This window comes from Syngnathus typhle, linkage group LG1 (genome assembly GCF_033458585.1).
Source record: "Syngnathus typhle isolate RoL2023-S1 ecotype Sweden linkage group LG1, RoL_Styp_1.0, whole genome shotgun sequence".
Lineage (NCBI taxonomy): Eukaryota > Metazoa > Chordata > Actinopteri > Syngnathiformes > Syngnathidae > Syngnathus > Syngnathus typhle.
In genome coordinates, this window is record NC_083738.1 from 23,532,095 (window position 1) to 23,557,622 (window position 25,528).

The 25,528-nt window shown below is 50.3% G+C and overlaps 7 protein-coding genes across 9 annotated transcripts; 4 read left to right on the top strand and 3 right to left on the bottom strand.

The window, feature by feature from the left end:
* Window positions 1-432: 432 nt before the first annotated feature.
* badb (BCL2 associated agonist of cell death b) lies at window positions 433-3,439 on the top strand. Of its 2 annotated transcripts, none has more exons than XM_061294536.1 (4): window positions 433-593; window positions 902-1,066; window positions 1,565-1,788; window positions 1,901-3,439. In XM_061294536.1, exons 2-4 carry the CDS (start codon window positions 910-912, stop codon window positions 2,036-2,038), a joined length of 519 nt encoding a protein of 172 aa, XP_061150520.1. In that variant the 5' UTR covers window positions 433-593; window positions 902-909; the 3' UTR covers window positions 2,039-3,439. The 2 variants fall into 2 exon arrangements, with proteins under 2 accessions (XP_061150520.1, XP_061150529.1); XM_061294545.1 differs by lacking the exon at window positions 433-593 and adding an exon at window positions 653-805.
* Window positions 3,440-4,466: 1,027 nt separating this feature from the next.
* zgc:101765 (uncharacterized protein LOC450036 homolog) lies at window positions 4,467-6,721 on the bottom strand. Its single transcript, XM_061294357.1, has 6 exons — window positions 6,571-6,721; window positions 5,844-6,111; window positions 5,505-5,650; window positions 5,299-5,438; window positions 5,072-5,230; window positions 4,467-4,944 (listed from the first exon to the last, which is right to left on the bottom strand). Exons 2-6 carry the CDS (start codon window positions 6,092-6,094, stop codon window positions 4,765-4,767), a joined length of 876 nt encoding a protein of 291 aa, XP_061150341.1. The 5' UTR covers window positions 6,095-6,111; window positions 6,571-6,721; the 3' UTR covers window positions 4,467-4,764.
* A 942-nt stretch (window positions 6,722-7,663) lies between these two features.
* Window positions 7,664-11,631, top strand: LOC133164490 (WW domain-binding protein 1-like). The gene is made up of 5 exons (XM_061294327.1): window positions 7,664-7,827; window positions 8,443-8,909; window positions 9,087-9,251; window positions 9,332-9,533; window positions 9,598-11,631. Exons 2-5 carry the CDS (start codon window positions 8,765-8,767, stop codon window positions 10,319-10,321), a joined length of 1,236 nt encoding a protein of 411 aa, XP_061150311.1. The 5' UTR covers window positions 7,664-7,827; window positions 8,443-8,764; the 3' UTR covers window positions 10,322-11,631.
* Window positions 11,632-11,712: 81 nt separating this feature from the next.
* Window positions 11,713-13,853, bottom strand: LOC133165230 (steroid 17-alpha-hydroxylase/17,20 lyase). Its single transcript, XM_061294718.1, has 7 exons — window positions 13,660-13,853; window positions 13,468-13,588; window positions 13,264-13,402; window positions 12,867-13,120; window positions 12,721-12,807; window positions 12,068-12,656; window positions 11,713-11,998 (listed from the first exon to the last, which is right to left on the bottom strand). Exons 1-7 carry the CDS (start codon window positions 13,851-13,853, stop codon window positions 11,727-11,729), a joined length of 1,656 nt encoding a protein of 551 aa, XP_061150702.1. The 3' UTR covers window positions 11,713-11,726.
* A 664-nt stretch (window positions 13,854-14,517) lies between these two features.
* LOC133164638 (zinc finger protein 454-like) lies at window positions 14,518-16,049 on the top strand. Its single transcript, XM_061294338.1, has 2 exons — window positions 14,518-14,756; window positions 14,875-16,049. Exons 1-2 carry the CDS (start codon window positions 14,645-14,647, stop codon window positions 15,783-15,785), a joined length of 1,023 nt encoding a protein of 340 aa, XP_061150322.1. The 5' UTR covers window positions 14,518-14,644; the 3' UTR covers window positions 15,786-16,049.
* Window positions 16,050-17,838: 1,789 nt separating this feature from the next.
* Window positions 17,839-21,512, top strand: LOC133163809 (E3 ubiquitin-protein ligase Topors-like). 2 transcript variants are annotated; one of them, XM_061294048.1, is made up of 4 exons: window positions 17,839-18,055; window positions 18,493-20,435; window positions 20,530-20,628; window positions 20,863-21,512. In XM_061294048.1, exons 2-4 carry the CDS (start codon window positions 18,496-18,498, stop codon window positions 21,230-21,232), a joined length of 2,409 nt encoding a protein of 802 aa, XP_061150032.1. In that variant the 5' UTR covers window positions 17,839-18,055; window positions 18,493-18,495; the 3' UTR covers window positions 21,233-21,512. The 2 variants fall into 2 exon arrangements, with proteins under 2 accessions (XP_061150032.1, XP_061150040.1); XM_061294056.1 differs by having other exon boundaries at window positions 17,839-18,016.
* Window positions 21,513-21,597: 85 nt separating this feature from the next.
* On the bottom strand, window positions 21,598-25,370 carry LOC133164554 (uncharacterized). The gene is made up of 3 exons (XM_061294332.1): window positions 25,250-25,370; window positions 23,634-24,611; window positions 21,598-23,109 (listed from the first exon to the last, which is right to left on the bottom strand). The coding sequence occupies exons 1-3, from the start codon at window positions 25,364-25,366 to the stop codon at window positions 23,062-23,064; spliced, it is 1,143 nt and encodes a 380-aa protein (XP_061150316.1). The 5' UTR covers window positions 25,367-25,370; the 3' UTR covers window positions 21,598-23,061.
* Between the last annotated feature and the right edge of the window lie 158 nt (window positions 25,371-25,528).

The window sequence follows — 25,528 nt, forward strand, 5'->3', positions numbered from 1 at the left end:
GAAACTGTGAAGTGCTTTGTGATGTTTGTTTACTTATTTGTAATTTTATTAAAGTAGCATTTAATCAATACAAAGTTAATGTGTGGATTCGTTTGGTACCTTTTTTAAACGCATAAATCTCACGCATGCGCAGATGAGAGATTCAAGTGTATTCTGAATGCGGTGTGGAACCGGGCTGCCCCCCACAGGTCTGTGTTGGTACTGTGACAGACATAAGCATATGCTGCGCTTCGCAGCACACACTTTAAATACAGTAAACACACACGAACAATGTTTTCCTCGTCACTCGAGAGGTTTGGCACATATATTGAAAAGTTATTCGATATTCAAAATCGGCTCGTACCCAAGGGCGACAACAACTAAAAACCATGGCCAGTCCTCGCTCGCAACAGTGACGTCATCGAGCGCCAATTGGCTAAACTCGCAGCTCCCAGAATCGCACTAGGGGGAAGAAGAAAAAAAAAAAAAGAGCGAGATAGCAACAACAACAAGCAGGGCGACGACGACCAAAACGACTGTAGCTGCTCGTCCGCCGGGCGCCCCACAAAAAACACACTTTGGGCCTAGTCGCCTCCTCGCCAACAAGGAAACCGGTGAGGAAAATCGCCGCGCTGGCTTGCTTGGCTTCTTATGACTCGGTCCGCGGCGGCTTCCGCCCAGTCGCAACTTTCTTTTGTTCACCCCAAGAGAACAGGTCGGCGTTTCAGGGCGTGTTTTTTTTGTCGACTGAACTTGTAACAACCTTTGTCGAGGATTTTCTCGTCGTCGGAACAACCTTTGGAACGGCTTGTCGAAGGCAGACATTGTTAGAGCATTGCTTAATATCGTTGTTGTTGCCGCTACTTAACACCTATTTTATGACTATCAACCAAACTCTGTTTTTGTTTTCCTTGTTGCCCAGATGTCACAATGGCCGCAAAGTTCAGCCTCTCCGACAGCGAGTCTGAGTCCTCTGAGGAGGTAGACGAAGGGGACGACGGCCAAGGAGCCGCTGAAAAAAGAAAGGAGCAGAAGGAGAACCTCCGCCAAGGCCTTCAGCTCACCTTGCCGGAGCTCAGAACAGCAGGTGAGCATAAGATCGGAGCGGCCTCGTTCAACTTTTTTATGACCCGACTCGGTCTTCATTCATTCATCCATTCATCCATCCTGGGTTGGAAGCCCATTCGGATGCGGCCCAAAGCAAAATGTGTGTGTGTTTTTCCCATTAATCGTTCACTGTAAAATTTTGGCAGATCTTTCACTACAAAACCGGCTCAACTACGTACCTTGCAAAGATGTACACAAGTGTTGCTTATATTGATAGTTATTTGTTTCCTAGTTTGTTAAAGCTTTGGTGAATCATAAATATGATCAGTGTCTAGTTAATAGTGCAACCGCATTGTTTCATAAGCGCGTATACTTAAAGTAAACTCATCTGGTTTAACAATTTGGATTTGAAAGACCTGACCCCCCCCCCCCCCCAAAAATAATGAAATTGCTCAAGAATATAAAGAAGGATGAAAAAAAAAATTAAATAATAAGTATAATAGTTACCAAAATATTAAATTATGTCCACCCCGTCTAGCGACGACCGGCCGGATCCGGCTCAACTCAGAGTCCCTCACTTCAGCGGGTTCCCGAGACGAGGAGTTCCAGCCCAGGGCGGAAGAGGAGGCGGGCACGCCCACCGACGGAGCGCCATTCCGGGGACGCTCCAAGTCGGCTCCCCCTTCGCTCTGGGCCGCCAAGAAATACGGCCGGCAACTGCGACGCATGAGCGATGAGTTTGACAGCCTGTTGGATAAAGGGGTGAGAAGTGTCCCACCTGGGGGCTTAATTTTTTCTTTTTTTTTACCGGAGAATTGCAATATTGACCAGAAATGACCCACTCTCACCCTGTTGTCCAAATATTTGGTTTCAGGAGTTGAAGTTCAAGAGCGCCGGCGGCACATCCCGGTCGATCCACCACTCCAAAACCTGGTGGAGCTATCTCTTCAGCCACCAGGAGACGGAGAGCGAGAACAACCACCATGACAACCACGCTAATCGTACCGAGTAGAGATCACGAAGAGGATGGGGGGGGGGGGGGGGGGTCTGGGGGTCCTTCACCGGACTTTTTGTCTGCAATCAGTGAAGAGACGCAGTGATTTTTCTTCAACTACTTTTTATGTGACTTTTGACCGTATTTCACAGGCGTGCTCTCGCACCAACACTATGCAACGTACTGTAGACGGACGGGCAGACAGGTGCGTAGATGTGGTCGAGTAAACAAACGGTGAACCTCAAGCCCGGCCGGTCCAACTCGTAATGTTGCGCTGACTCGACTCAACAATCAGATGACGTGCAAAGATTTTTGGTCATTGTGGCCTGATGCTTTTGCACTCTGCCGTAGGAAATCAATCAAGGAAAGAACAATCTTGTACACAGACAATCTAAATCCAATTTTTGGTCATACGTCAGGGTTACTGAGAGGAAGTGACTTTTAAAAGCACAAATTCATAGGAGATGTTTTAAAAGATTTTTAAAAGGTGTAAATATTGTTGTGGCGATCGGACCGTCTTGTGGTGTGGTCATGTCGTGTTTCACAATGTGTTTGCCTTCCATGACGTCGCGGTTTGTGACACCAGGACAGATTTGCTCGCGACTGAAGCGCTGGCAGGGACAGCCATTTTGGCTCAGATCGTCACGCCATTTCCAAATGACTTCACACTGGATCAATATATGTTTGGCTTGTTGTGATGGCCACGTGAAGATTTAGCCTTGAGCCCTATGTGATGATTAATGGATGATAATCGGTGCGCTACTTCTGTCTTTGAATGCTTTTATTGTAGATTCTCCAAACAGAAATCAAGACAATCTAAGTGGCCTTTTTTTTTTTCTTCTTCCTTTTTTCACATTCACCCAAGTGTGTATTTCGATATTATCGTCCCAGTTGTGATTATAAATAGACTGATAATGATATCTATACCCCGCAAGACTTTTTAAGAATATTCTGCAAAGGAGTGATGCGACCATGTTGGAATAATTTAAGTAAAGCATAAATGTTGGGTCTAAATACTATCAGACATTAGACCACACAGACCATTATGTATGAAATGTTTTGGGACAACAAGTATTCCTGTCAGGGTGGCGCCGCGTTTAGCGTGCGCACACACGGTGCCGACACCATCAACTGAATCTTGACAAATGCCTTCAAATCATAGTGAACGCGACGCCACTCGGTACCGCCTTAAAACGTCAACACGTAATGACGCTGAAGTCACACTGAAGAAAAGAGAAAAAAAAAAAGACAAAGAAACTTGGGCATGTGCAGTCTGGAAATGGTATTACTTGAATCTGTGTGGAAAAGATTTAAATTGTTCTTTTTTTAATGGAGATTTGTACATGCATTTTCTCTACAGCTGTTAAACTTCATATCCTTAATGCTGTCCTGAATAAATAATACTTAGGACCAAAAAAAGTGCCATTTATTTTTGGGTTGGACAAAAGTATGGAAGTTTATCTGTGCCATCGGATTTTGAATTCGAATTTGTAGCACTGAATTTTTTTACATCCAATTTTTAACACAGAATTTTTTTTTGCATCTAAATCAGACTTTGAATTTTAAAAGCCATCGAATTTCTAGCACTGAATTTTTTTTTCCTAAGACATTTTTTTCAATGTCTCAAAAAATTCAGTGTAAAAAAATTCGACAAATTCAATGTAAAAAAATTCAATGTCTAAAAACATTCAGTGTAAAGTTTATCTGTGCCATCGGATTTTGAATTCGAATTTGTAGCACTGAATTTTTTTAAATCCAATTTTTAACACTGAATTTTTTTTTGCATCTAAATCAGACTTTGAATTTTAAAAGCCATCGAATTTCTAGCACTGAATTTTTTTTCCTAAGACATTTTTTTCAATGTCTCAAAAAATTCAGTGTAAAAAAATTCGACATAAATTCAATGTAAAAAAATTCAATGTCTAAAAACATTCAGTGTAAAGTTTATCTGTGCCATCGGATTTTGAATTCGAATTTGTAGCACTGAATTTTTTTACATCCAATTTTTAACACTAAATTTTTTTTTGCATCTAAATCAGACTTTGAATTTTAAAAGCCATCGATTTTCTAGCACTGAATTTTTTTTTCCTAAGACATTTTTTTCAATGTCTCAAAAAATTCAGTGTAAAAAAATTCAATGTCTTAAAAAATTCAGTGTAAAAAAATTCGACATCTCAAAAAATTCAATGTAAAAAAATTCAATGTCTAACAAAATTCAGTGTAAAAAAATTCGATGTCTCCAAAAATCCAGTGTAAAAATATTCAGCGTGGACATCCGGGGTAACCAAGGGAGAAGTAATCGATCCCTGTATCAAATCATCCAACGTTCAGCCAATCAAGTTACGCTCCATTGGTCATGTGACGTCGAAACAGGAACGTCGTGAAGTTCAAAGGTGAGCTCCGGTCAGAGCTCAGGATGGCCCAAAACACAAATAATAACGCTTCGGTGAGTGTACTCTTTATTTACCTTTTGTGTTCGTAAAAGTCAGTATTTTATTATTATTATTATTATACATATTGATTTATTAATCAGCATCTCTGGTGAGTATTATGCAATCTATTCAGCAGTCATTTTTCTAAACTTTTTTTTGTCATAATGAGATAACGGCTCCACATGATGTGGAAGGCACAGCGGTGTGCCATTAATTTTGCCTATGGTTGATAATTGTAATCACAATGTGATGGCGGCGCTATTAAAAGGATGAATTAAGTCCCCACTGCCAGGCCGTCAGCGGTTGGTCCCGTCAAACCACTTGCGAGGGATCCCAGCAGAACCTGTGTCCTCGTTCCAAAGCTGACAGTTTGCCCATGTCGCTGTCACTCAGCGTGAAGTCAAAGATTCTGGCGTTTTCTCGGATCCGCTCCGGATTGGACGACTTGGGGAGCACCGGGACGCCCTGCTGTACCGCCCAGCGCAGCAGCACCTGAAGCAAACAGGAAATACAACAAGAGCGGGAATCAGCAACTTCAATACGGTTTCAAATTTTGCGGTCACTTTAAATGCTTTTTAATTTGTGATAGAAAAGCTCAGTTAGTAAGTGAGCTGTTCACCTGAGCGGGCGTGCGCTTGCAGTTCTCAGCCACTTGGACCACCTGCGGATCCGTGAGGAGCTCCCCCCGCCCCAGGGATGAATAGGCCTGGAAGCACACGCCAGACTCCCGGCACACGTTCCTCAGCTCGGCCTGGCGCTCAAGTGGGTGGAACTCCACCTGAGGGAGGGGTCAGCGTCAACATCGAGGTGGGTAAAGCACGTCCGATATTTGGTCCTTCTATGTACCTGCAGCACTGCGGGCCGGACTTTACAGCTGTCCATGAGCTCCCTCATGTGTGCCGGCGTATAGTTGGACACCCCAATGGCCTTAAGTTTCCCTTGCGCGTGCAGCTCCTCCAATGCCACCCAACTCTGAGCTCTGTTTCCTGCTCGCCACAATCGTAATAAGCGAGGAATGCGACAGAAGCTCTTACGCAAATCCATCTACGTGCCTGGGTTCCGCTGGTCAGTCACATCCAGGCCCCGGGTCCCGGGCCAGTGGATCAGGTAGAGGTCGATGTAGTCCATGCCGAGGTTGGACAGGCTGTGGAGGGCTCCTTTCGTGGCGCCCTCGCCCTGATCGTTGGGGCCCAGTTTACTGCAGAGATCAGAATTAAAGTATCAACAGTCGCCAGGGATTTGTATGTACTCAAAGTACTCATACTCGATTATTTGTGTTAAAAAAAAAAAAGACTACGAAATAGAGAAGTACAGATACAACACCTTTAATTGGGGTGGTTATCATAAGTCTACAGCCAGTTTGAATAACTGAATAAGACACACCAACACACCTGGTGATGAACACATCCTCTCTGGTCAAGCCGTATTTTGGTAGGAGCTCCTTGAGGGCACGACCCAGCTCGGCTTCATTCCCATACACGGCGGCGCTGTCAAAGGCCCGGTATCCCGCAGCCAGGGACGCATCCACAGCTTGGAGCACGGCCTCGCCACCGCACAGTTTGTACATGCCCAAACCCAAAAGGGGCATCTGAACCCCAGTGTTGAGGGGGACGGTCGGCGCAGTGGAGGTTGAGGAGGACATCTTGGTCTGTGGATGTTCTTTAAGCAAGGAGGAGAGTTATGAGAGGAATTTATGAAAGCCACAGTGTGTGCAACAGAGTGAGTGAGCCAATGGCCCACTGGTCCCATGACAAAACTGAGTAGAGCAGTGTAGTATAGCAGCACGTAAAAGTGCTTTAGGACAATCGTCATTCTTGTATAAGTTAATGCAAGAATTGAATAAACTCCGCAGAAGTAATAGAAACATGTCCTAAGAAACAAAACAATAGATCTTGAGAAAACTATATTGACTTTTTTAACAATATTTTGAACTCAAATACACGAATAAACGTGACAAAGTTCCGTGTGCTTAAGTGAAAGTATTGGGAAAGACTCGAGTAGTGAATGTAATGGTGCAGTAAAGTAATCGAGTAAATTGACTTGGTGGCGAGTATCCACCACTGACTACCACAACTAGCTGGTCCTTTGCATTGATATGTTAGGGAAACGCGATCTCACCTATCTTGGTCTTTCTGTTGCCTTCTTCGTTATAAAAGGTTGAAAAGAGGAAGTAAGTGGAAGAAACTGCAGGCAATAAACACGCACAAGGAGAGCTTGGCTAGACGCTTGTACTGGTTGTTTATAGTGTTGAAAATTGTACGGCAACACCGACGCCATATTGGATGTGGCAAATTTGAGAGAAAGGTTTATTTAAGTATTTATTTACGGTTACCAATGTAAGCGACTTTAGTATAGTGATATTAGATAAATATTAAATGTAACAAGGCCTATGAAAGTACATTTTATTCATCACAATAAAAGTGGCATACATGTAGTAAAATACAGTTAGTGTGTATGTGAATGGATTAATGACAGTCAGAGCACAAGTTGTGCACTTTCAATCTTGCAACAGGTTCCACGTGAGAATGATCACAGCAAATCGGATACGATTGATACAGATTAATTTATTGCTTCTGTGTTTATTAAAAAGTTCACAAGATGAGGACTGTGAAAAACATTTGCATATTAAAGGAAACACAAAATCGCGGGCGGGGTTTTCATTGTATTAATACATACACAAAGAATTCTTTTTCAGAATCGTTCAATACAAACGGGTGAAAGATTCCAAACACATCTTTCTTTGCCTTGTTGCTAGGGGAAGAAGCATGTCGCGTACGACGCGCTGTAATTGGCCAGGAGCCTGCCTCATCAGCCAATCAGATATCAGCAATTCCTCCGGCATGTGAAATCAACAGTGATGATAATATATTTAAAAAGATTCACTGGTCAAAATAACATAGATACTTTAAATTGAATGATAATAAATATCAGTTATTATGACTGCTTGCTTTTTTTGCTTACGGCAAAAATAATAATAAACAAAGTCAAGTCGAAGTGATTATGTTCAGTTTGCTGCTTTTCAAAATAAGTGCATCAACTGGAATCAATTTTAACATTGTAGCACCGCTGTATGATGTTGTTGATGTTTGCTCTTCTGTATCAAATTTAACTTTAACAGTCAAATATGGCAAAAGAATCGCGTATTTATTTATCGTCCTATTACATTTGAACAGTCCAAGGAGATAGCTTTTGTTTCGAAAGTGCACCGGACGTATGCAGCGCAGTGCGACGAGCTCGACGCGCGACGGGAGCTGATGGCGGCCGGGCTGGCGGAGGGTCTCACCGAGGAGGCGGGGAAGGCTCCAGGCAGAGCGAGGAGGCCCCGGTGGCACCGAGGCAACCAACCAGAAGCCCACCGCGAGGCCAAATGGAGCGGTACGCGTCGTGTTTGTCTTGTGTGTGGACAGTACGCGTGTGTGGATGTGGCGTTCACGGGCCACACGCCATCATCTCTTAGCTGTTTTGCTCTGAGCCGAGTGTGAAAGCGATAAACCTGGTAGCTGCCTCTTGTCATGACATTTTTGAAAGTCAGGGGACGCTAGTGAGTCAGTGCGCCTACAGTTGTCATGGCAACTGCAGCCAATGCACATATGACCGCTGGGGGCAAAATTAACATCGTATCCTACTAAAATAGCTACTAAGAAGCTCGGGGGGTTACATTTATTTTCCAAACATTTATTGAGCCATGGCACATATTTTATCATAGGGATAAAATGTGTCACAACGTCACAAACAGTACTACATATATCTCGAAATTTACTTTCAGTGTTAATCATTCTGTTTACATTGTGACATTATGAGACTGAGATGACAATAACAAGGATGACATTTTGAATTGTGTACTAAAACATGCATCAAGTTGGACAAGATGTTGACAAGGTTGAATGAAGTTCATAGGGAACATTAAAGTGTGACAACTATGCACATCATAAAATGAAAATCAGGTCGCAAATACTTTTTTACAGCATCGTATGCCTTGTGTCTCTGCAGTGGGGATCGCCTCTCGGCTGCCAACTTGTCTCCACCTGCTGTCGTGTCCCCCTGTGTGGCGCTTGAAGGATTTCGCCAGTTAGCGGTGTAGCTTGCGACTTCTGTGCTATCAAAACATGAACAGGCTAACAACTCAAGACGATTCTTCTCTCAGTTAGTGGCTATTAGCTAGCTGAGTACTGGGGGCCTAAGGGCAGAATTGACTTGCAGTAGCAATAATGGACCAAAAAATATCAGCCTATTTCGTCATTGGCTAGCAGGTGGTTAGCACAAGCAGCTAGCGGTGGCGCGGGACTAGGGGAGAGGGCGGCGCAGGGGTGCGATGGAGTACCACTCCAGTGGTAGCCTGCCCCTGCTGGGGAGACCGCGCTACTGCCCTGGTGCCAACGCTAACGGCGGCTACCTGTGTGAGACGGGCCACTGCTGCGGCGAGACGGGCTGCTGCACGTACTACTATGAGCTTTGGTGTGAGTTGTTGGCGATCACTCTTTACACACTGTCTCGTCACCATAGAGCGACTTTTATAGCGCCTTTTCAATGTATCTTGAGTATTGTCGTGCCCTTATTGTAGCTCACAATACATTTTGAAAAGTAATGACGGTCATTTGATGCACTGAAATATGTGATGATGATGTCACATGCAGGGTTCTGGCTGCTGTGGACGGCCCTCATTATGTTCAGCTGCTGTTGTGCGTACCGCCACCGGCGAGCCAAAGTGCGAGCGCAACAGCAGCAGCGGCGCCAGCGAGAGATCAGCCTGCTAGCTTACCAGGGCACCGCCTCCTACCCGTCCTCCATGCTGGACCTCAGTAAGTGGGCCGCATCTCGTGTGTCTCCGGACGAGGAGCTGGACCGTCACAGCGGATGTTGACGTGTGACCCGTGCGCAGGTTTCCTGGCGTCGCTCAAGCTGCCGTCGTACGAGGAAGTGGCGGCGCAGCCCTCCACTCCGCCGCCCCCCTACAGCTCTGTATTCACCGCGCCGCGATACCCGCAGCCCCCCCGCACTGCCGACCCCCACCTGCTCATGCAGCACGACCCGCTGCTGCACCGCCCGCTCAGCGGCCCCTCCTCACTCAGCTCGGATAACAGGTGCGTAGCCGAGACGTTTGTCCGAAGAGGTCAGGTTAAAACGTGCTATTTGTCTTTGCTCTAGCTCCAGCTGCTCCTGTGACTCCTGCTGCCCCTCCTCTCCGTGTAGCTCCTCCCCCTCCGCACCCCTGACTTATGAGACAGACACAAGCCACGCTTCCACACCCAGCGAGGTGGCATCCCTCCCATTTGATGTCGCCGTGGAGACCCCCCCGCAGGCACCTCACTCTCCTGGCTGCGACACTATGCCAGTCCTCGCCGACACGGCCGCCTCCTCAAAAGTCAGCTCGCCGCCGGCCACCAGTCCGCTCGCAAACCCCATCCCACCTCTGCTCATGGGCCAGGATTCCGCTACCAAGATGCCGGGGTCACCCGGATCCGACGGGTGCACAACCCCCTCTCCCCTCGCCCCTCCCTCCACTTCTTTCATCCCGGATGCTCCCTCACCCACCCGGTCAACTCAGGCTCCGCCCAAGCAGACGCTTTTCTCACCGTGCGTGGATGTGTTTGAAGCGGAGCCGCAGGAGGAGGAGAACGAAGACGACGTGGACGCCGACGAGAGCCAATACCGTCATCGGAGACTGACGGGCGACTCGGGCATCGAGGTGTGTCGCTGCCGTGTCCAGGGGCAGGAGGCGCGGGAGGAGGACGGCGAGCCAGAGAGAGGCGCCGGAGAAAAGAACTCTGTTCTCCATGACAGCGTGGACTGTCCCTCCAAGTGCGCCGCCACACCGTGCCACCCCCCTGAGGAGGTGGGCGAAGTCGTGGTCGTCGTGGACACAGCATGATGGACAGAGGCGGTTGTCTCGGCAGATGATTGTCAGGCTTGTCTTGAGATCCCAAAAGATAGAAAGCTCCAGCCATCTTCATTTCTCATCTGCTTCCCGATGAGCTGTATGATGACACTTCCTTTTTGGGAAGTAGACACATTCGGTTTGACATGCCCTTGTCCTGATTGGACACGGACACCTCCCGATTGGACGTGGACATCACCTGGTTGTCTGAGCAACCTGCCGATTGGACATTGGGGCATTGTGTTTTATGCATATGCGTCCCTCATTGGACTTTTGTTTCCGGTTGGGCTTGTATGTACATAATCTGATTGGACGTGAATCCACACCGATTAGACATGTATATTTGTCGGACAATTTCTGGTTGGACGTGGACCTGATTGGAAATGCATTTTTGGGTGGGGTTGACTTCTAGCTTGACATGTAGACCCCCAGACTTGACATGGACACTTCTTGTTTGAACGCAAACGGATCACTTACGGACTGGACGTGCACTTCCTGATAGGACATGTACACTCCAGGTTGGACATTTCCTCTTTGAACTTCAACACGCACTTCCTCATTGGACACGTATAATCCCTGATTCAACATGGACACGGATACCTCCCGATTGTACGTCTACACTTCCTGATTGGTCATGCACACCTTCTGATTGGTCATGCACACTTCCTTAGTGGACATGGACACTTGCTGATTTGACATGAACTCTTCCTGTTTGGACGTAGACACTTCCTGTTGTACCGTTTACTTGACAGACAGGTGAGTGGACAATAAGACTCCACTTCAACCTTCTTTTCTGTGCTAGATGTGGTGCTTTTCTTCTTTAGCTGAGGGACTGCATCTGCAGAGCGCCCTCTGTGGTGGATTACTGTTATTACAGCTAGCCAAGTTTGTAGCGCTCTTCTTCTTTCTCACTTTTGTCGCTTTTTACTCTAGTCAGAACACACAACTTGATTGTAAGTGCTAGCCAGATGCTAACTCCCCAGGAGCCTAGCGCTAATCACCAGTAGTGCACAAAGTTTGTCACCCAAAAAAATGAATGTTAGCAAGCGTTTGAAAAGGGACACCTAATCTATTGTAAAGCCATTAAAACGGATGTGTGTTTTTTTTGGCTTCTTGAGTCACATCACTTGCATTTGGTTTCCGACTTCTACGCGTCGACGGGTTCAGTTTTTCTCTGCTCGTCGTTAGTTCCTGTTTGTATCGTGACGAAGCGCTAGCAAGGCCAATTCTTGGAAAAATGATGATCTTGAATATGTGTCTGTGTGTGAGCTGTGCTAAATAAACGGATCACGTGTGCAACACAAGTGTTTATTGAAGCACATGATGTCATTTCAGATCTTGCTTATGTTCTTCGTTGAATGAAAAAAATAACAAAATGTGATGTTTTCATAGCGACTGGTTAGAAAACATGAGTGCCAACTTCCCACTCTGCCCTCGGCTTGACGGCGACCTTATAAGGCAGAGGCTGCAAGACCACGCCGAGGCGCCCCTGCAGGTTGGGAGGGGAAGCCCCATCCGGCAGTATGAAGCTCATTCGCTGGAGCATGCAGGACAAGAATAGGAAGAGTTCCATCCTGGCCAGGGATTCGCCCACACAGATGCGTGGCCCCGCCCCAAACGGCAGGAAGCAGGAGGGTGTGACCAGCTGACCCTGATCATTCAGGAAGCGATCTGGAAAAGGTTGATGACAACTTGTAGGTCCGATTTACCATATACTTTTGGCATGTGGGGCAGAGTTACCTGGCTGAAACAGATCCGGTCTGTCCCAGTGGTCAGGGTGGTGATGGATGGCCCACATGTTGACCAACACGCGAGTTCCACTGGGGATGGTGTGACATCCGATGCTACGGCGAGAAACCGACGTCAGCCCGCACACGCGCGTGGCACCCGCTGCTCGTTTGGTGTACCTGCTGTCGGTCACGGCGATATGTGGAATCAGCACCGGGCTCACCGGCCGGATCCGCATCCCCTCGTAGATAATGCTGTCCAGATACGGGAGCCTTCCGCGATCAGACGTGCGCACAGCTCGTTCGCCCACTTGCTCATCCAGCTCCTTCTGCGCCCGCTCCTGGACCTGCATGAGATGCCGGTCAACAAATGCGGCGAAGCAACCTAAATGCTTGTGAGCGTGTACCTCGGGGTGGTGCAGTAGGTAGGCCAGAATCCAGAGCAACGTGGTGGATGTAGTTTCCACGCCGGCGCCGAAGGCTTCCGCCGCCGTCATCAACACATGGTCGTCTGTGATGGTTGCCCCGTCGGGCCCGGGGGACCCTTGACCCTTCAGCAAGGCATCCAGGAGATCTCGAGGGTCACCTTCGCTCAGTGCTGCCTGGAGACGAGACTTTTCTCAGTGGAGAGTCCCCACATCCGTGAAGCTGGTGCTCTCTCCTCACCTTGTGTTCATGCAGTTTTTGCGTGAGGAGGCGGTCCCGCACGGCAATGCACGATCGTAGCTCACTCAGAGAGGCGTTGGGGAACACCTGAGTAGCAGCAGAATGTTCGTGACCTGGCCGAGTTACACCAATGTGATGTTTCGTACCTTCATCCAGGAGAAGATGTCAACCAGTCCTCCCCTGGTGATGGTCCGTACAATGCCGTCGTTGTAGCGCATCACCTCCAGAAGCTCTTTGTCGCCGTGCTTATAGGTGGTTCCGAACACCAGCGTGCACACCACGTTGGTGACGGCCGTGGTCACCGCGAGGGACGGGTCGAAGCTGCACCCCTTGCTGGACAGCAGCTCTGCGCACAGACCGTCCACCTCGGACAGAACTGACAAAATGTCATCATCGGAGGCTGTCACCTCAGACCTGGAGGAACCTCAGATTTCAAACTTAGCTCGGTCCAAAACATTTGTCCATCCTCCAGCGAGACCAGCATGGAGACGAACGGAATCGCTAATAAAGCAATGACTTGCTACTTTCTCGGCAGCCACCTACCAACGTCCTGCAGGCGGTTGCTTCCTTCTCCAAACAGAGCGAAGGAAGTGTGCACCAGGCGGCGGTGCAGCTTCCACAGCGGCGAGTAGTCGGAAAAGGCGATGTCTTTCCCGCCTCGGGTCAGCAGATCGGTGGTCACCTGCCGAACGTCACGTCTGTTGAAATGTGCCGCAAATAGCGCTCAAGGGCTTCACGAGGCGTCACCATGCTGGGGCGCCCGGCGAAGTCTCGCCCTCGCTGCAGCAGAACCTCTCTGGCGTGTTCGTAGGCGTTGACTACCACGGTGCGATGGGGCCCCAGGAACAACTCGAACAATGGCCCATACCTGCCGCGCACACACACGCAACCTTCAGTGAGCTCAGGAAGCCGTCCCGGTCCAAAGGTTCAAGGTCTCACTTTCGGCCCAACTGTATGAAAAGCAGGTGTGGAGGTTTGCCACCCCTCATCCAAGGCAGACTGCCCACCACGGGCAGACGGGGCAGGCCCGGCATCCCGATGGAGCGAGGAGCAAGCGCCACCAGGACGGCGAGCGCGGCGAGGACAAGGAGCACTGGAAGGAATGGCGAGACGGAAAAAACATACTCAGCCATGGTGAGGGAATCAGAACATAGACGAAGCGGCCCGCCTTTTAAAGTCTGAGCCGTGGAGAGACCTTGCGCAGGTCAGAGGTTGCGCGCGCGTGTTTGTCTGCGTCAGACGACCTTGCTGATATCTTGGCGCGTCCCAATCCAAAACAGGCCCAATGTAGATTGTTGCATGTCATGATAAACACAAGCTAGGTCTTGGATGGTTGCCATGGAAACACCAGCCACTAGGAGGCGATGATGAGCATGTTGGCGTCTTTGATTTTTCAACTTATTAACGCTTGTGTGAATGGGCTCCGGTCGCCATGGAAACCACATCCCATCCTCTGCAGCAAACCTGGATGTTGAATGTTTGTGTTTGCTCTTACAGACAATGTTGTTGTTTACGCTCATCTTGCAGATTTTCATCCACAGGCGTCTCACACACACACACACACACACACACGCACACACACACACACACACACACAGCGCATGTATCGGCAGCGGGTGTCAGAAGCATTGCCGCAGTGAGGAAAGCCCGCCGCTCCTTTTATGGCGCGGGGATGCCCACCGTCACCACAGGAAGTCGGCCATGTTTGGGCATTCTCGACGTCCACGGTGGGGGGAATCCCTCGCGCCGCTCTCCGCCAATGGGGCAGCACCAGCGTTGCCACGGAGACAGAGGGTATAAAAGGACCAGCGAGCGCAGGATCTCGGCATCCTCGGCACCGAGTGAGTACAGCAACGCAAACTCCGGACTCGCCAACCCGACTGAAAACCACTCCGAGGGATTTCCCACCTCTTGATCGACCGCCATGCTTGCCGAGCGCCACTGCAGCTTCCTGTCCGACTTTGAGGACGCGTGCAGCGCCTGGGTGGACAGCGTGGAGTCCAACCGCTACGACGTCAACGAGGCCGACCTAACAGGTGAGTTGCCGAAGCATCGCCATCATCGTCCCCAACGTCTCCTTGCTTGCGCGCCGATGTCATCGTGCTGTTATGCAACAATAACAAACGCCCCCCCTCTCCTTTTTCTGTCGTCCAGTTGTCTCACCGGGAACCGACGCCTCAGACTCAGATTTCTTCTCTGACTTCAGCGACTCAGACTCGCTCTCTCCCTCCTTCGACTTCAGCGGCAGCCTCGTGCCTGAGCCGCCTGCACCGCCGGCCGTGGGGCTGAGCAGCACAGCGGACGCCATCCTCAACATGATCACGGAGATTGTGGGAATCTGCACCGAAGTGGAGCAGCAGGGGGACGTCGCCTACCCTCCTTTGGCCACCGTCAAGAGCGAGTCTGCCGGCTCCAGCTGCAGGGCCGAATACCTCGCAATGGCGCCTGCTTCGGACTTTATCGAGACTCTTCTGAGTCAAGACGCGGGTCAGGGCGAGACGAAGGCATTGGAGGTCAAGCAGGAAGTGGTGGCACCGGAAGACTGGCTGAAGAACTGGAAAGTTGGCACTGGAGGAGACCACGTCAAAATGGAGGTGGACCTCCACTGTGCCGCCCCCTCCACCCTTGACCCCGACCTATTGTCGTCCCTCCTGCACGGCGCCTTCCCAACCGTGCACTTGAGCAGCGTGACAGCGGGCGGCAATGTGTCCCGGAAAGGCCGCAGGGCTCTGGCCAAGAGCGGCACGAAGGCCAAAGCGTTCCCGTGCTCGGTGGAAGGTTGCGAGCGCCGCTTCTCACGCTCGGACGAACTCAACAGGCACGTGCGCGTCCACACGGGACAGAAGCCCTTCCAGTGCGGCGTGTGCGCGAGGAGCTTCAGCCGTAGCGACCACCTGACCACGCACACGCGCACGCACACGGGAGAGAAGCCCTTCTCTTGCGACGTGTGCGGCAAGCGTTTCGCACGCAGCGACGAGAGGAAGCGGCACGGGCGCGTGCACATCAAGCAACAGCTGCGAGCGCAGATGATGGCCGCCTATTCGCTTGCCGTGGGCGCCGTGTGAGGCGCGGCGCAGCATCCAATGGAGCGTGCCACGGTGGTGGCGTTGGCAAAACCTTCGGGACCTGAAGAAGGTCCACTTTTGGCCTCCTCACGAGACGCACGTGGGCCCAGCAGGTGCATGCTGGGAGTCAGAAACGAGGCTTGGACGGGTCCAATAGACTTTCCTGCATGAGGGTGAAAAGTGACGTGACCTCCATGTTTGTACAATAGCTCTATTTTTCTAGATGTTTCTATGACATGTCATGTGACTTTTCAGTGACGTGGACTGATGCATTGTGGGATATGTGTTTAATGTCCCTGCTTGAGGATGCTTCAATAAAAAAAGCAAGAAATAGCTGGATCCAATCTTCCTTCCTTCCTTATCCTTCCTTAGCGTCGGCATCATCATCGTCATCACTATCATCATCATCGTCATCAACTGTCACCGTGTGTGTGCGTGTGTCAGTGTTTGAGTGAGTGTGCGCACAAGTGTGCGCCCTACTGTGTGTGTGAGCGTGGGAACTGGGAGATTGGGTTACCATAGCAACAAAAGTTGTGTGCGCCATCTCGACAGCGCTCCGTAGACAAGGTCGCTGTGGCATCGTGAGGCGTCGCCATGGCCACGACACGTAACAATCAAGGTCGGCCAACCTGATTTTGTAACAACGGGTGGTCATGTGACCCTGAGGCATCTTAGCCCAGGATAAAGCAGTAGCTCTATTTTTCTAGATGTTTCTATGACTTTACTTTTCAGTGACTTGCCTAATGCCATGACACACACACACACACACACGCACACGCACGCAGTTGATAATGATGATGACGATAAGGATGGATATAGATTCAATTTGTAAATATTAAATATATTATGTTTACTATTAATATTTCAATGTACATCTTTACAGCAGCAATGTTAAATACATTGGGAGACGTAGACTCATGTAGCTTTGGGATTGGTTTTATATCTGCTAATCATATATGCAGCAATAACAGTCATTTGAATTCTATTGATGCTAAAGTGTTTACTCTTTAAATGTATAGGAAATACAGTCATCATTTTTACATTCCGGCAAATTTAAAGTGAAGGAACACGTCTTTATGACATAACTGTCTCTCAACAACTGCAGCTAGATACAAGTCATCAAAGCAACAAAGACAACATAAAACTCCACCCTGAACTGTTAGCCTGCTGAGTGAGAAGTCTGGTACTGAGGTCTGCCACAACATGGCTCTTTACAATCCACAGGGTACGTAACGCAGTTGATTATAATTGTTGAATAACTGTATATCGCTCACAATTTAGGATGTATTTGATAACTCAGTAGCCTAGTGGTAGAGTGTCCGCCCTGAGATTGGAAGGTTGTGGGTTCAACCAAAGACTATAAAAATGGGACCCATTGGTTCCCTGCTTGGCATTAAGGGTTGGAATTGGGGGGTTAGATCACCAAATGATTCCCGAGCGCGGCACCGCTGCTGCTCACTGCTCCCCTCTCCCCCAGGGGATGGAATAAAATCACACGGGGATAGGTTAAATGCAGAGGACAAATTTCACCACACCCAGATGTGTGTGTGACGATCATTGAGACTTTAACTTTTTAACTTTATAAGTGGTTTGGAAAATGCATAGATGAATGAATGAATGAATTGTAATTCATTTAGTTATGTTGTAGAAGCAGACCTTTGGGGCCCACAAGAAATGCAGGAGGGGCCCAATTAGTACAAACTAATGCCTGCGTACGTATGTGAGTGGCTTGAATGCAAACACACACACAAACCTGCTTTTATATTTGAAGGGGCAAGCAAAACATTCAAAAGTGAAGCAGAGGAGGGAGGCATGAGATAATACAAATATATAAAATATCATTTATTTGAGGGGATTTAGTTTGAGGGGGCACAACTTTTATGTAACCGGGCCAGCCCTGCCCCTGGTTCTGTGTAGAAGTACATTTGCCACATCTAAAATGGCAGACGACCTGTTATAATAGGCGAAAGGCTAACCCACTCCAGACGTCTTGTCTATGGACTGCATCATGGAGGGGCAAGCACATCCGGGCACTTGAAGTATCCCACTTCCGTCCACCACTGATGACGTCTCAGAAGTCCACCAGAAGCTTAGCTTCTCGTTTGTCGTCCAATATGGTGCAAAAATTCACCGATATGTTGACGGGATAAGGGCGTCTTTCCCTCCTCAAGTCACCCCAAGTCAAGGAGCAAGTTCGGCTACCGACGGATGAGTGAGAGCCTCATGAAAAGGTGCCAGATCGAGCAGCGAAAGTGACTGATCGCGCCTCGGTATGGAAGCTAACCAGCTTAGCATGCTAACACAATTATCAAAGAGGATTTTAATGTCGTACAAAGAACATCAAAACAAGTTTCCTTATTGAGACGGGATGCAGCTAATGTGCTGTTATCAAAACAAGCAAATTGGTTGGTTTCATCTGTGGCTCCCTTTGCCTTATACGGTCAATTCAAGTGATGGTGTTTTTAATTTTGCTCTCCAAATGTTTTTGATCGGCCGCATTCAATCACATATGAATAAAATATCACTTTTATTCGCGATTCACCTGCACCCAGTCGCTTACGCTAAATGATGATTTTCCATAAACAATGAGGTACGATGTTACATTGTGCATCGGTCACTGTTAATCAAGTGTTGGTGTGCTACTGCTTCAATTTTCTCACACAAATCCACAAACAATGACATTACGTTGCGTCTCTTGTGTGCTCAGGTGATGGCCCCCACAGCGATGAAGCTGCGTGTTCGACGCCGTCACACCAACAATAGCGACCGCCCACCCGAGGAAGCGCTGAGGACTCGAAGTCGCCGAAGGAAGAAAACTAGCCCCGATATACAGGCCGCCGCGTCGTCAGGTTCCACGACGTCCGCCCGAGCAGCTCTGATGTCGGAAGAGACGTCGCCCGATTCCAAGTGTCCCATCTGCTTGGACCGCTTCAACAACATGGCGTATTTGGACCGCTGCCTGCATCGCTTCTGTTTCCCATGCATCCGGGAGTGGTCGTACAGCAAAGCCGAGTGTCCGCTTTGCAAGCAATCCTTCGCCTCCATCTTGCACTCGGTGCGCGCCGAGGATGACTTCAAGGAATACATGCTGCATCCCGCCCCCAACGACAGCAGTGTGGCGGCCACTGTGGCCATGGTAGCCGCCATGGCGTCGGCGGCGAGGAGCGACCAATTGAGGCTACTCCTCAGGAGGCATCGGGTGGACGATGACACCGTACCCGCCACCAGAAGCCGCAGTAGGGAGCGAAGAGGAGCGGGAAGGAGCGAGGATGAGCAAGGCGTTTGGGAGTGGTATCTGGACGTCCCGCAGCTTCCTCTGGCCCGCCATCACGGCGGCCCGAGCGCCGGGGCTGACCTGGCTGATCGGGGCGTCATATTTGAAGGCTTATCGGGCCTCGGTGAAGCCGCGGCAGGTCAAATGTCGCGCCGCCTTCTCACCCAATTGGGTGCCAGGCTCCGTCTTCAACGAGAAGGCATGGCGGCGCGGCCTCTGAGGGAGGGCGAGATGATAGCCTTTCGCCGCGCCCTATATCGTACCGGCGTCCGTGTGCGCGGTGTGGCGGGTGCCGGCGCTACCCAGCCGCAGCGTGACATTTCGGCGGGTGGCTTCCGCCAGGACCCAAGCCAGCCCGGCCGACTCCTGCCTTGGCTGAGGCGCGAGCTGAGGGTGCTGTTCGGCACACACGAGATGGTGTCGAGCATTGTGCAGCGTGTCGTCACAGCGCGAATGGCCGACCTCGGCTTAGAGGACACGGCAGGCATGGAGCAAGAGCTGCAGCCCTACTTTTTGGGGCAAACGGAGCACTTCGTCCACGAGCTGGTCTGCTTCGCCCGCTCGCCGCTCAGCCAGGACGAGTATGACCTGCACGCCGCCTACCCTCCAACGCCTGCCGACGGCAGCGGCTCCGCTTCCAGCTCTGTCATTGCCATCTCCGAAGAAGAGGAGGAAGACAGCCAGAGGCAGGGCACTGACCAGACGCCGGGCTCCTCGTACTCGTTGACGTCGCCGCTATCCAGCCCCGCCACGCAGGAGGACGAGGGCGAGTGTATGATCGTGGGCTACAAAAAGCCCATGGCCGAACGCACTCCGGAGCTCGTGCACTTGTCGTCCGACTCCGAGCGTTCGTCGCCCGTCGTCCCGCCCTCCACCTCGGCCGCCTGCCAAGAGAAAGAACCCGCGGCGGGCTCAGTGAGTCCGGTCCGCATGCTCACTTCGCCGCCGCCAACTGCTGCCAAAAAAAAGAAAAAGAAGAGGAGGAGCCAAGAGCGTATGAGGAAAAGCGGCACTTTGGCCAATCCAAACCGCTCCATCTACCCGGCCATGATGCGCTCCCATTCCTTCTCCAGCAATGATTCCGGATCTCCGCTCGCCATCAGACCGTCACCCGTTAGCTGGGAATACACCCAATTGTCAACATCCTCATCATCCCGCTCATCTTCTTCCGCCTCCCCCGCCTGCTCCTCATCACCTGAGCCGTCGTCCCCTCTCTCACCGTCGCGCTCCTGCGGCGAGAAGCCCGGCGGGAAGAGGAAGTACAAGAGCCGGCACCTGGACGAGCACAACCCATTTGGAAGCAGGCGTCGAGGCAGGGAGCGCAGCAAGAGAAAGAATGACGTACGCAAGATGGCCGGCGGCGGCGGCGGCGACAGGTGGGACCTTCCTGCTCTTTGACATCAAAACAACCGGACGTTCACATTGATGAGTTAGTTTGAGTGATCCTTGACCCAATTTTCTGTCCGCCAGCACGAGAGAGCTCGAACGGGAGCGTAGTCCCAGCGTGGAGATCGTGTACGAGGGCACCGTCCCACCCAAGCGCCATCGGAAGATGCAGCAACACAGCAGGTAAAAAGGGAAAAGACTTTAAACGCGTTCCCTGATAACCAATTGGTAAAACCCACATTTTCATCACAATCAAATGAGAAAATGTTTGTCTTGAACATACAGTACTAGTAGTAATATTTTTTTTTGAAAAAAACATAAAAAATGACGACCGGTAGTTTTGATAAAGCTTCGAATATGTGTCGGCTTGTCGCGGCAAACTAATTCACAAGTTTCTTTACATTGCTTGTCTGCCAGGGCACCGCCCGTCATCACGCTGGACAGCAGCGACAGCGGCAATTCTTCAGATCTACCCGCTGTCCTGTCTCTGAGCTCAGATGGCGCCGGTGTGGTGTGCGGGCCGGGGGACGTCATGGACGTTGAGCTTTTAAATGAGCCGCCGGCGGCTGTTTGGCAGGTGAGATGCCCCCCACTGACACCTGCACCCCTACTCAAACTTCAGAATGAAGGCACCGAGGAGGATGAGGAGGAAGTTGCCAACTTTTCCCCACCCTCCTCTTCCCTTGCCTTCCTCTCTCACACCACCGACCTCTTCCAAATCGACGCGGCCGCCGCAGGCGAGCTCAGTGCCCCGCCCTCCCCTTCTGACATGTCACATCCCCTCTGATGTCACCGCTCGCGTTCTCCAATCGCGTGAGCCCAACTGTTCTTTATTCCGCCTCTCGATATTCAACCCAGTTTCCATGGCAACGCATCCCGGACTCTAGTCAGATGCCGCTGTCTTCACTCATGGCCACTGGATGGCGTACCTACCGAGGCTTTAAAATAATGTCGAGCCTTATTTCTAAGTGCATTTAATGTGAAATTGAGTTAGCAGTGTGGATGTTGATGACCTCACTCACACGCACGCACTTGATGACAATAAAACACTTTCAGGGGATTCAAAACGTGTCTGTCATTGTGTGGAAGCATTTCCCCGCCACGCCCACATTGGAGCGCACAAGTGATGGTCCATTGTTAGCAGTTTCCTAGCAACAAGGCGCTCTGTTGTCAAGGACGACCAGCGTTCTGCCTCACCAGTATGGGGGATGATGAGCACACGCGGGAAGATGCAACCCGTGCACGCGCGCTCGTCGGGCAACTTCCTCGTTCCTTGTTTTGTCTGGTCCGCCGTGAATGCGTTTGTGGTCCTTGTAGTCCTCCTGAGGAAAGTTGTAGTCCTTCGACGCACGTCCACATAAAGTCTTGCCGGACCGTTGACAGCATGTTGAAGAAACAGAAGACATGGTCCGTCCGAGTTGCTCACGAAACGTATTTACTGACAGCTCATCTTCTGAGCGACAAAGTCCGTGTGTCTTTCTTTCTTTCTTTCTTTCTTTCTTTCTTTCTTTCTTTCTTTCTTTCTTTCTTTCTTTCTTTCTTTCTTTCTTTCCATTTTCAATTGGTGACTAATTTAAAAAGATTTTTTTTATATATTTTAATTCAGGGCTGCAACCAAACGATAATCAGACGGCTATGGAAATCGGGGCTACAGAAATCAGAGATTATTTACTGATGAAAAATGGACATTTGGAGGATTAGGACAATTTTTAATTGAACTGCCTCTAAAAGATCAAAACAGATTGTGATCAAACGATTTAGCCGTCAATTGATCGATAAATCATTGTACCACCCAATCCAGAGCTAAACGGTGAGAAAAATACATGATTTATTGTTATCATTCATTTTAAGGTTCAGATTAAAAATACAGAATTGGCCAACCAACCAACCAACCATTTTCTGTACCGCTTAGTCCCCACTGGGGTCGCGGGCGTGCTGGAGCCTATCCCAGCCGTCATCAGGCAGTAGGCGGGGGACACCCTGAACCGGTTGCCAGCCAATCGCAGGGCACACAGAGACAAACAACCATTCACACTCGCACTCACACCTAGGGACAATTTGGAGTGTTCAATCGGCCTACCAAGCATGTTTTTGGGATGTGGGAGGAAACCGGAGTGCCCGGAGAAAACCCACGCGGGCCCGGGGAGAACACGCAAACTCCACACAGGGAGGGCCGGAGGTGGAATCGAACCCGCACCCTCCTAACTGTGAGGCGGACGTGCTACCCAAGTGCGCCACCGAGCCGCCCAGAATTGGCCAATAGAACTAAATTTGTTTAGATTTTTTAATTGAGTTTACGCTGAAGTTTGGGGACAAGCACGAGTAAAGCTACGTTAGCGCATTAGTTACCATCACTGCAACCTTTAGACGATACTAGAATTTGATTTTGCATTTTCCTCACCCTGAAAATAAAATATAAAAAATCTGTGACATTTGTTACAAATTAAAAAAAAAAAAAAATCTAAACAATTAGTCACCGTCTTATTTTTGAGAAAGAAGGAGTGACACACGGATTCTCCACTGCTAGCAGCCAACAGTGGGCAGCTTGTGCCCCAACTGTCCTCAGTCCAGTGCCAACGTGCCAGTGTCGCTTCCTGTTTGGGCCCCCGGCGCAGACTAGAAGAACCACCGGAAGGCCTCGCCGGTCGGGACGGATGGTGGCCTCTAAGGATGGTTAAGGCAAAAAAAAAAAAAAAAGTGAGAAAGACCTTCTGACCACATACACCACATCATCACTCACGCTCACACCACGGATCCAATTAGCGTGTAATTGACCAAGATTAGCCTAATGTACGAGCACGTGCGCATCCTGTAGCTGTGCGCGTGTGTGCGTATGGGCCAATTAGCTACGGTTTTTAGCGACTCTCTCGGGAGGAAGTGAGGATGAATGGAGATGTCGTCCGGGTCCAGCAACGCTCATTAAGTGAGCCGAACGTGCGCACGCACACAATTAAAAGAGGTGAGCTGAGTAGGGCCAATTTCGACTCGCGCTCACAAGAAGTAGTCACAAAATAAACTACTTTTTTCTTTTAATCTAGTTAAGTGTGATTTATAATTATCATTAACTCACCAATTATTTGGAAGAAATAAAAACCGCGGACCCCCCCAAAAAAAAGATAAAATGGTGATTGGTGTGAGTGCCGTCAACTTTGAATTTCACATTTAATGTTCATTTGGATTCCCCTCACCTCGAGCGCCCCTCCCCCGCCGCCCCCTGGCTTTTTCTTGAGCTCCTCGCACTTCCTGAACTTGCAGATCTGGTGGCCCGTCTTCCTGTTGCGGCAGGACGAACACACGCCGCAGTTGATGAGCCGCCGGCACGGCCCGCACACGCCGCAGCGCTTCCGCTTCCTCTTAGACGACGAGGACGACGACGATGACGAGGGCGGCGACAGGACCGCGCCGCCCGCTGCCACGCCCGACGACGAGGGCGAGGTTGAGGAGGGGCAGGGCGAGGAGCCAGAGTGCTGCTGGCAGTCCGCGGGCCCCCGCTGGCCACCCGTCATCTGGAAAGCGCTGCCGGCATCTGACATCCCGCCCGCCGTTGAACCCATCGCCATGACAATGACGCCCGGGGGTAAGCCCAGTCCCCCCAGGAAGCCACTTCCCAGAACACTGCCCCCGTTGCAGCTGCCCCCCTCGGATAGGCCCATCACATCCGGGTGGGTGTGTCCCTGCTTGCCCGCTCCGCAGTCGCTCCCCCCACCATAGCCGGGCAGGAAGTTGGCGTTGCTGGGCGCCATGGGGTGGTGGTGTGCCGTTTGGGTGACGGGTAGCGAGGGGGCTGAGTGTTTTTCAGTCCTTCCCCCCTCCTCCGCTCCCCCGCCCTGAGGCATGCCACTCCCGTGGGAGTGCGATGGGGTCATGTGACCCGCGGGCGCTGACGGGTGGTGGCGGTGGTGCGCTCCGGCCGTTTTGGGTCGGCCCCAGAAGACGGCCGCCGGGTGGTTGACGTTGTCATGGCAGCCCCAGGGCGCCGTGGTCATGGCGCCCAGTCTGGTGGCGGTGGGGGGGAAGATGGGAGCGGCGGCTGCCAAGCGCGCCGCCAGCTTGGCCGACTGCGGGAAGTTGCCCACGTCTACGTTGGTCTTGTAGAAGCTGGCGATGGACGAGCGGTAGCGGTCCATCTCGCTGCTGTAGTCCAGCATGGGCGCCAGTGTGGACACCTGCGACCACAAGGGGGCGACGCGGTAAGTTGATTGTTTGATTAATCGATCATTCGCACCAAAAAAGCATTTTAAAATTTGCATTGCTATGTTGAAAAATGAAAGGATTTCAAAATGAGAGTACACAAAACACAAGATGATGAATATGGACTCACTGGTTTCGTGCTTAACGTCAGTCAGAAAATCAGCACACGTCGATTTTTAGTCAAAGATTATCTGTTTGTTTTCATGAAGAACAGCAATCGGAGAGTAATTACCGGTGAGAGGCTGAAATTCTAAAGATTTGGGTAATTAGCCTTTTGACAAGGTCTCAACAATTATTCCATTGTCAAACTTGTCGATTCGTTTCATCGTGGATCTTGTGCGACAAGACGGCTAAGCTACATTAACCGTTTAGCTCACTGCTAGCTGGTCAAACATCGACGAAGTCAAAGGCAAGAGAGAGCCTGAGATGATTTTTGACTTGCTTCACTCGAGTCTTGACTCGACTTGTCGGAAATTTTGTCTCAACTTGAGTGACTTAATTCGGATGCCACAGTAACTTGTGACTTGTTTGAAACCCGATTTTTGCCACAGTGAGTTTCACGCAAGGTCAAGACTTGAGATGTGTGACTTGACTTCAAGTCATCTTGACTCACCTGGCCTTGGCCTCCGTAACCGTGGTGATTGGGGTGGTGATGCGAGGAGGCCGAGCTCCGCTGGAGCACGGACGACAGGTCGCTCTCCACGCACACGCCGCTCGTCATGCCTGACATGGCCGCCGTCCGCACCTTTTGTTTACTTTCCTGCAAGGGACAAAACACACGCACGTTGACTTCCTGTGACCTCTGACCTGTGGCGGGAAGCGGCTGCATGAGAGCGCACCCTGGAGGCGGGACTAATTATCCGATCAGCGTGACAGAAGGTCACGGCAGCCG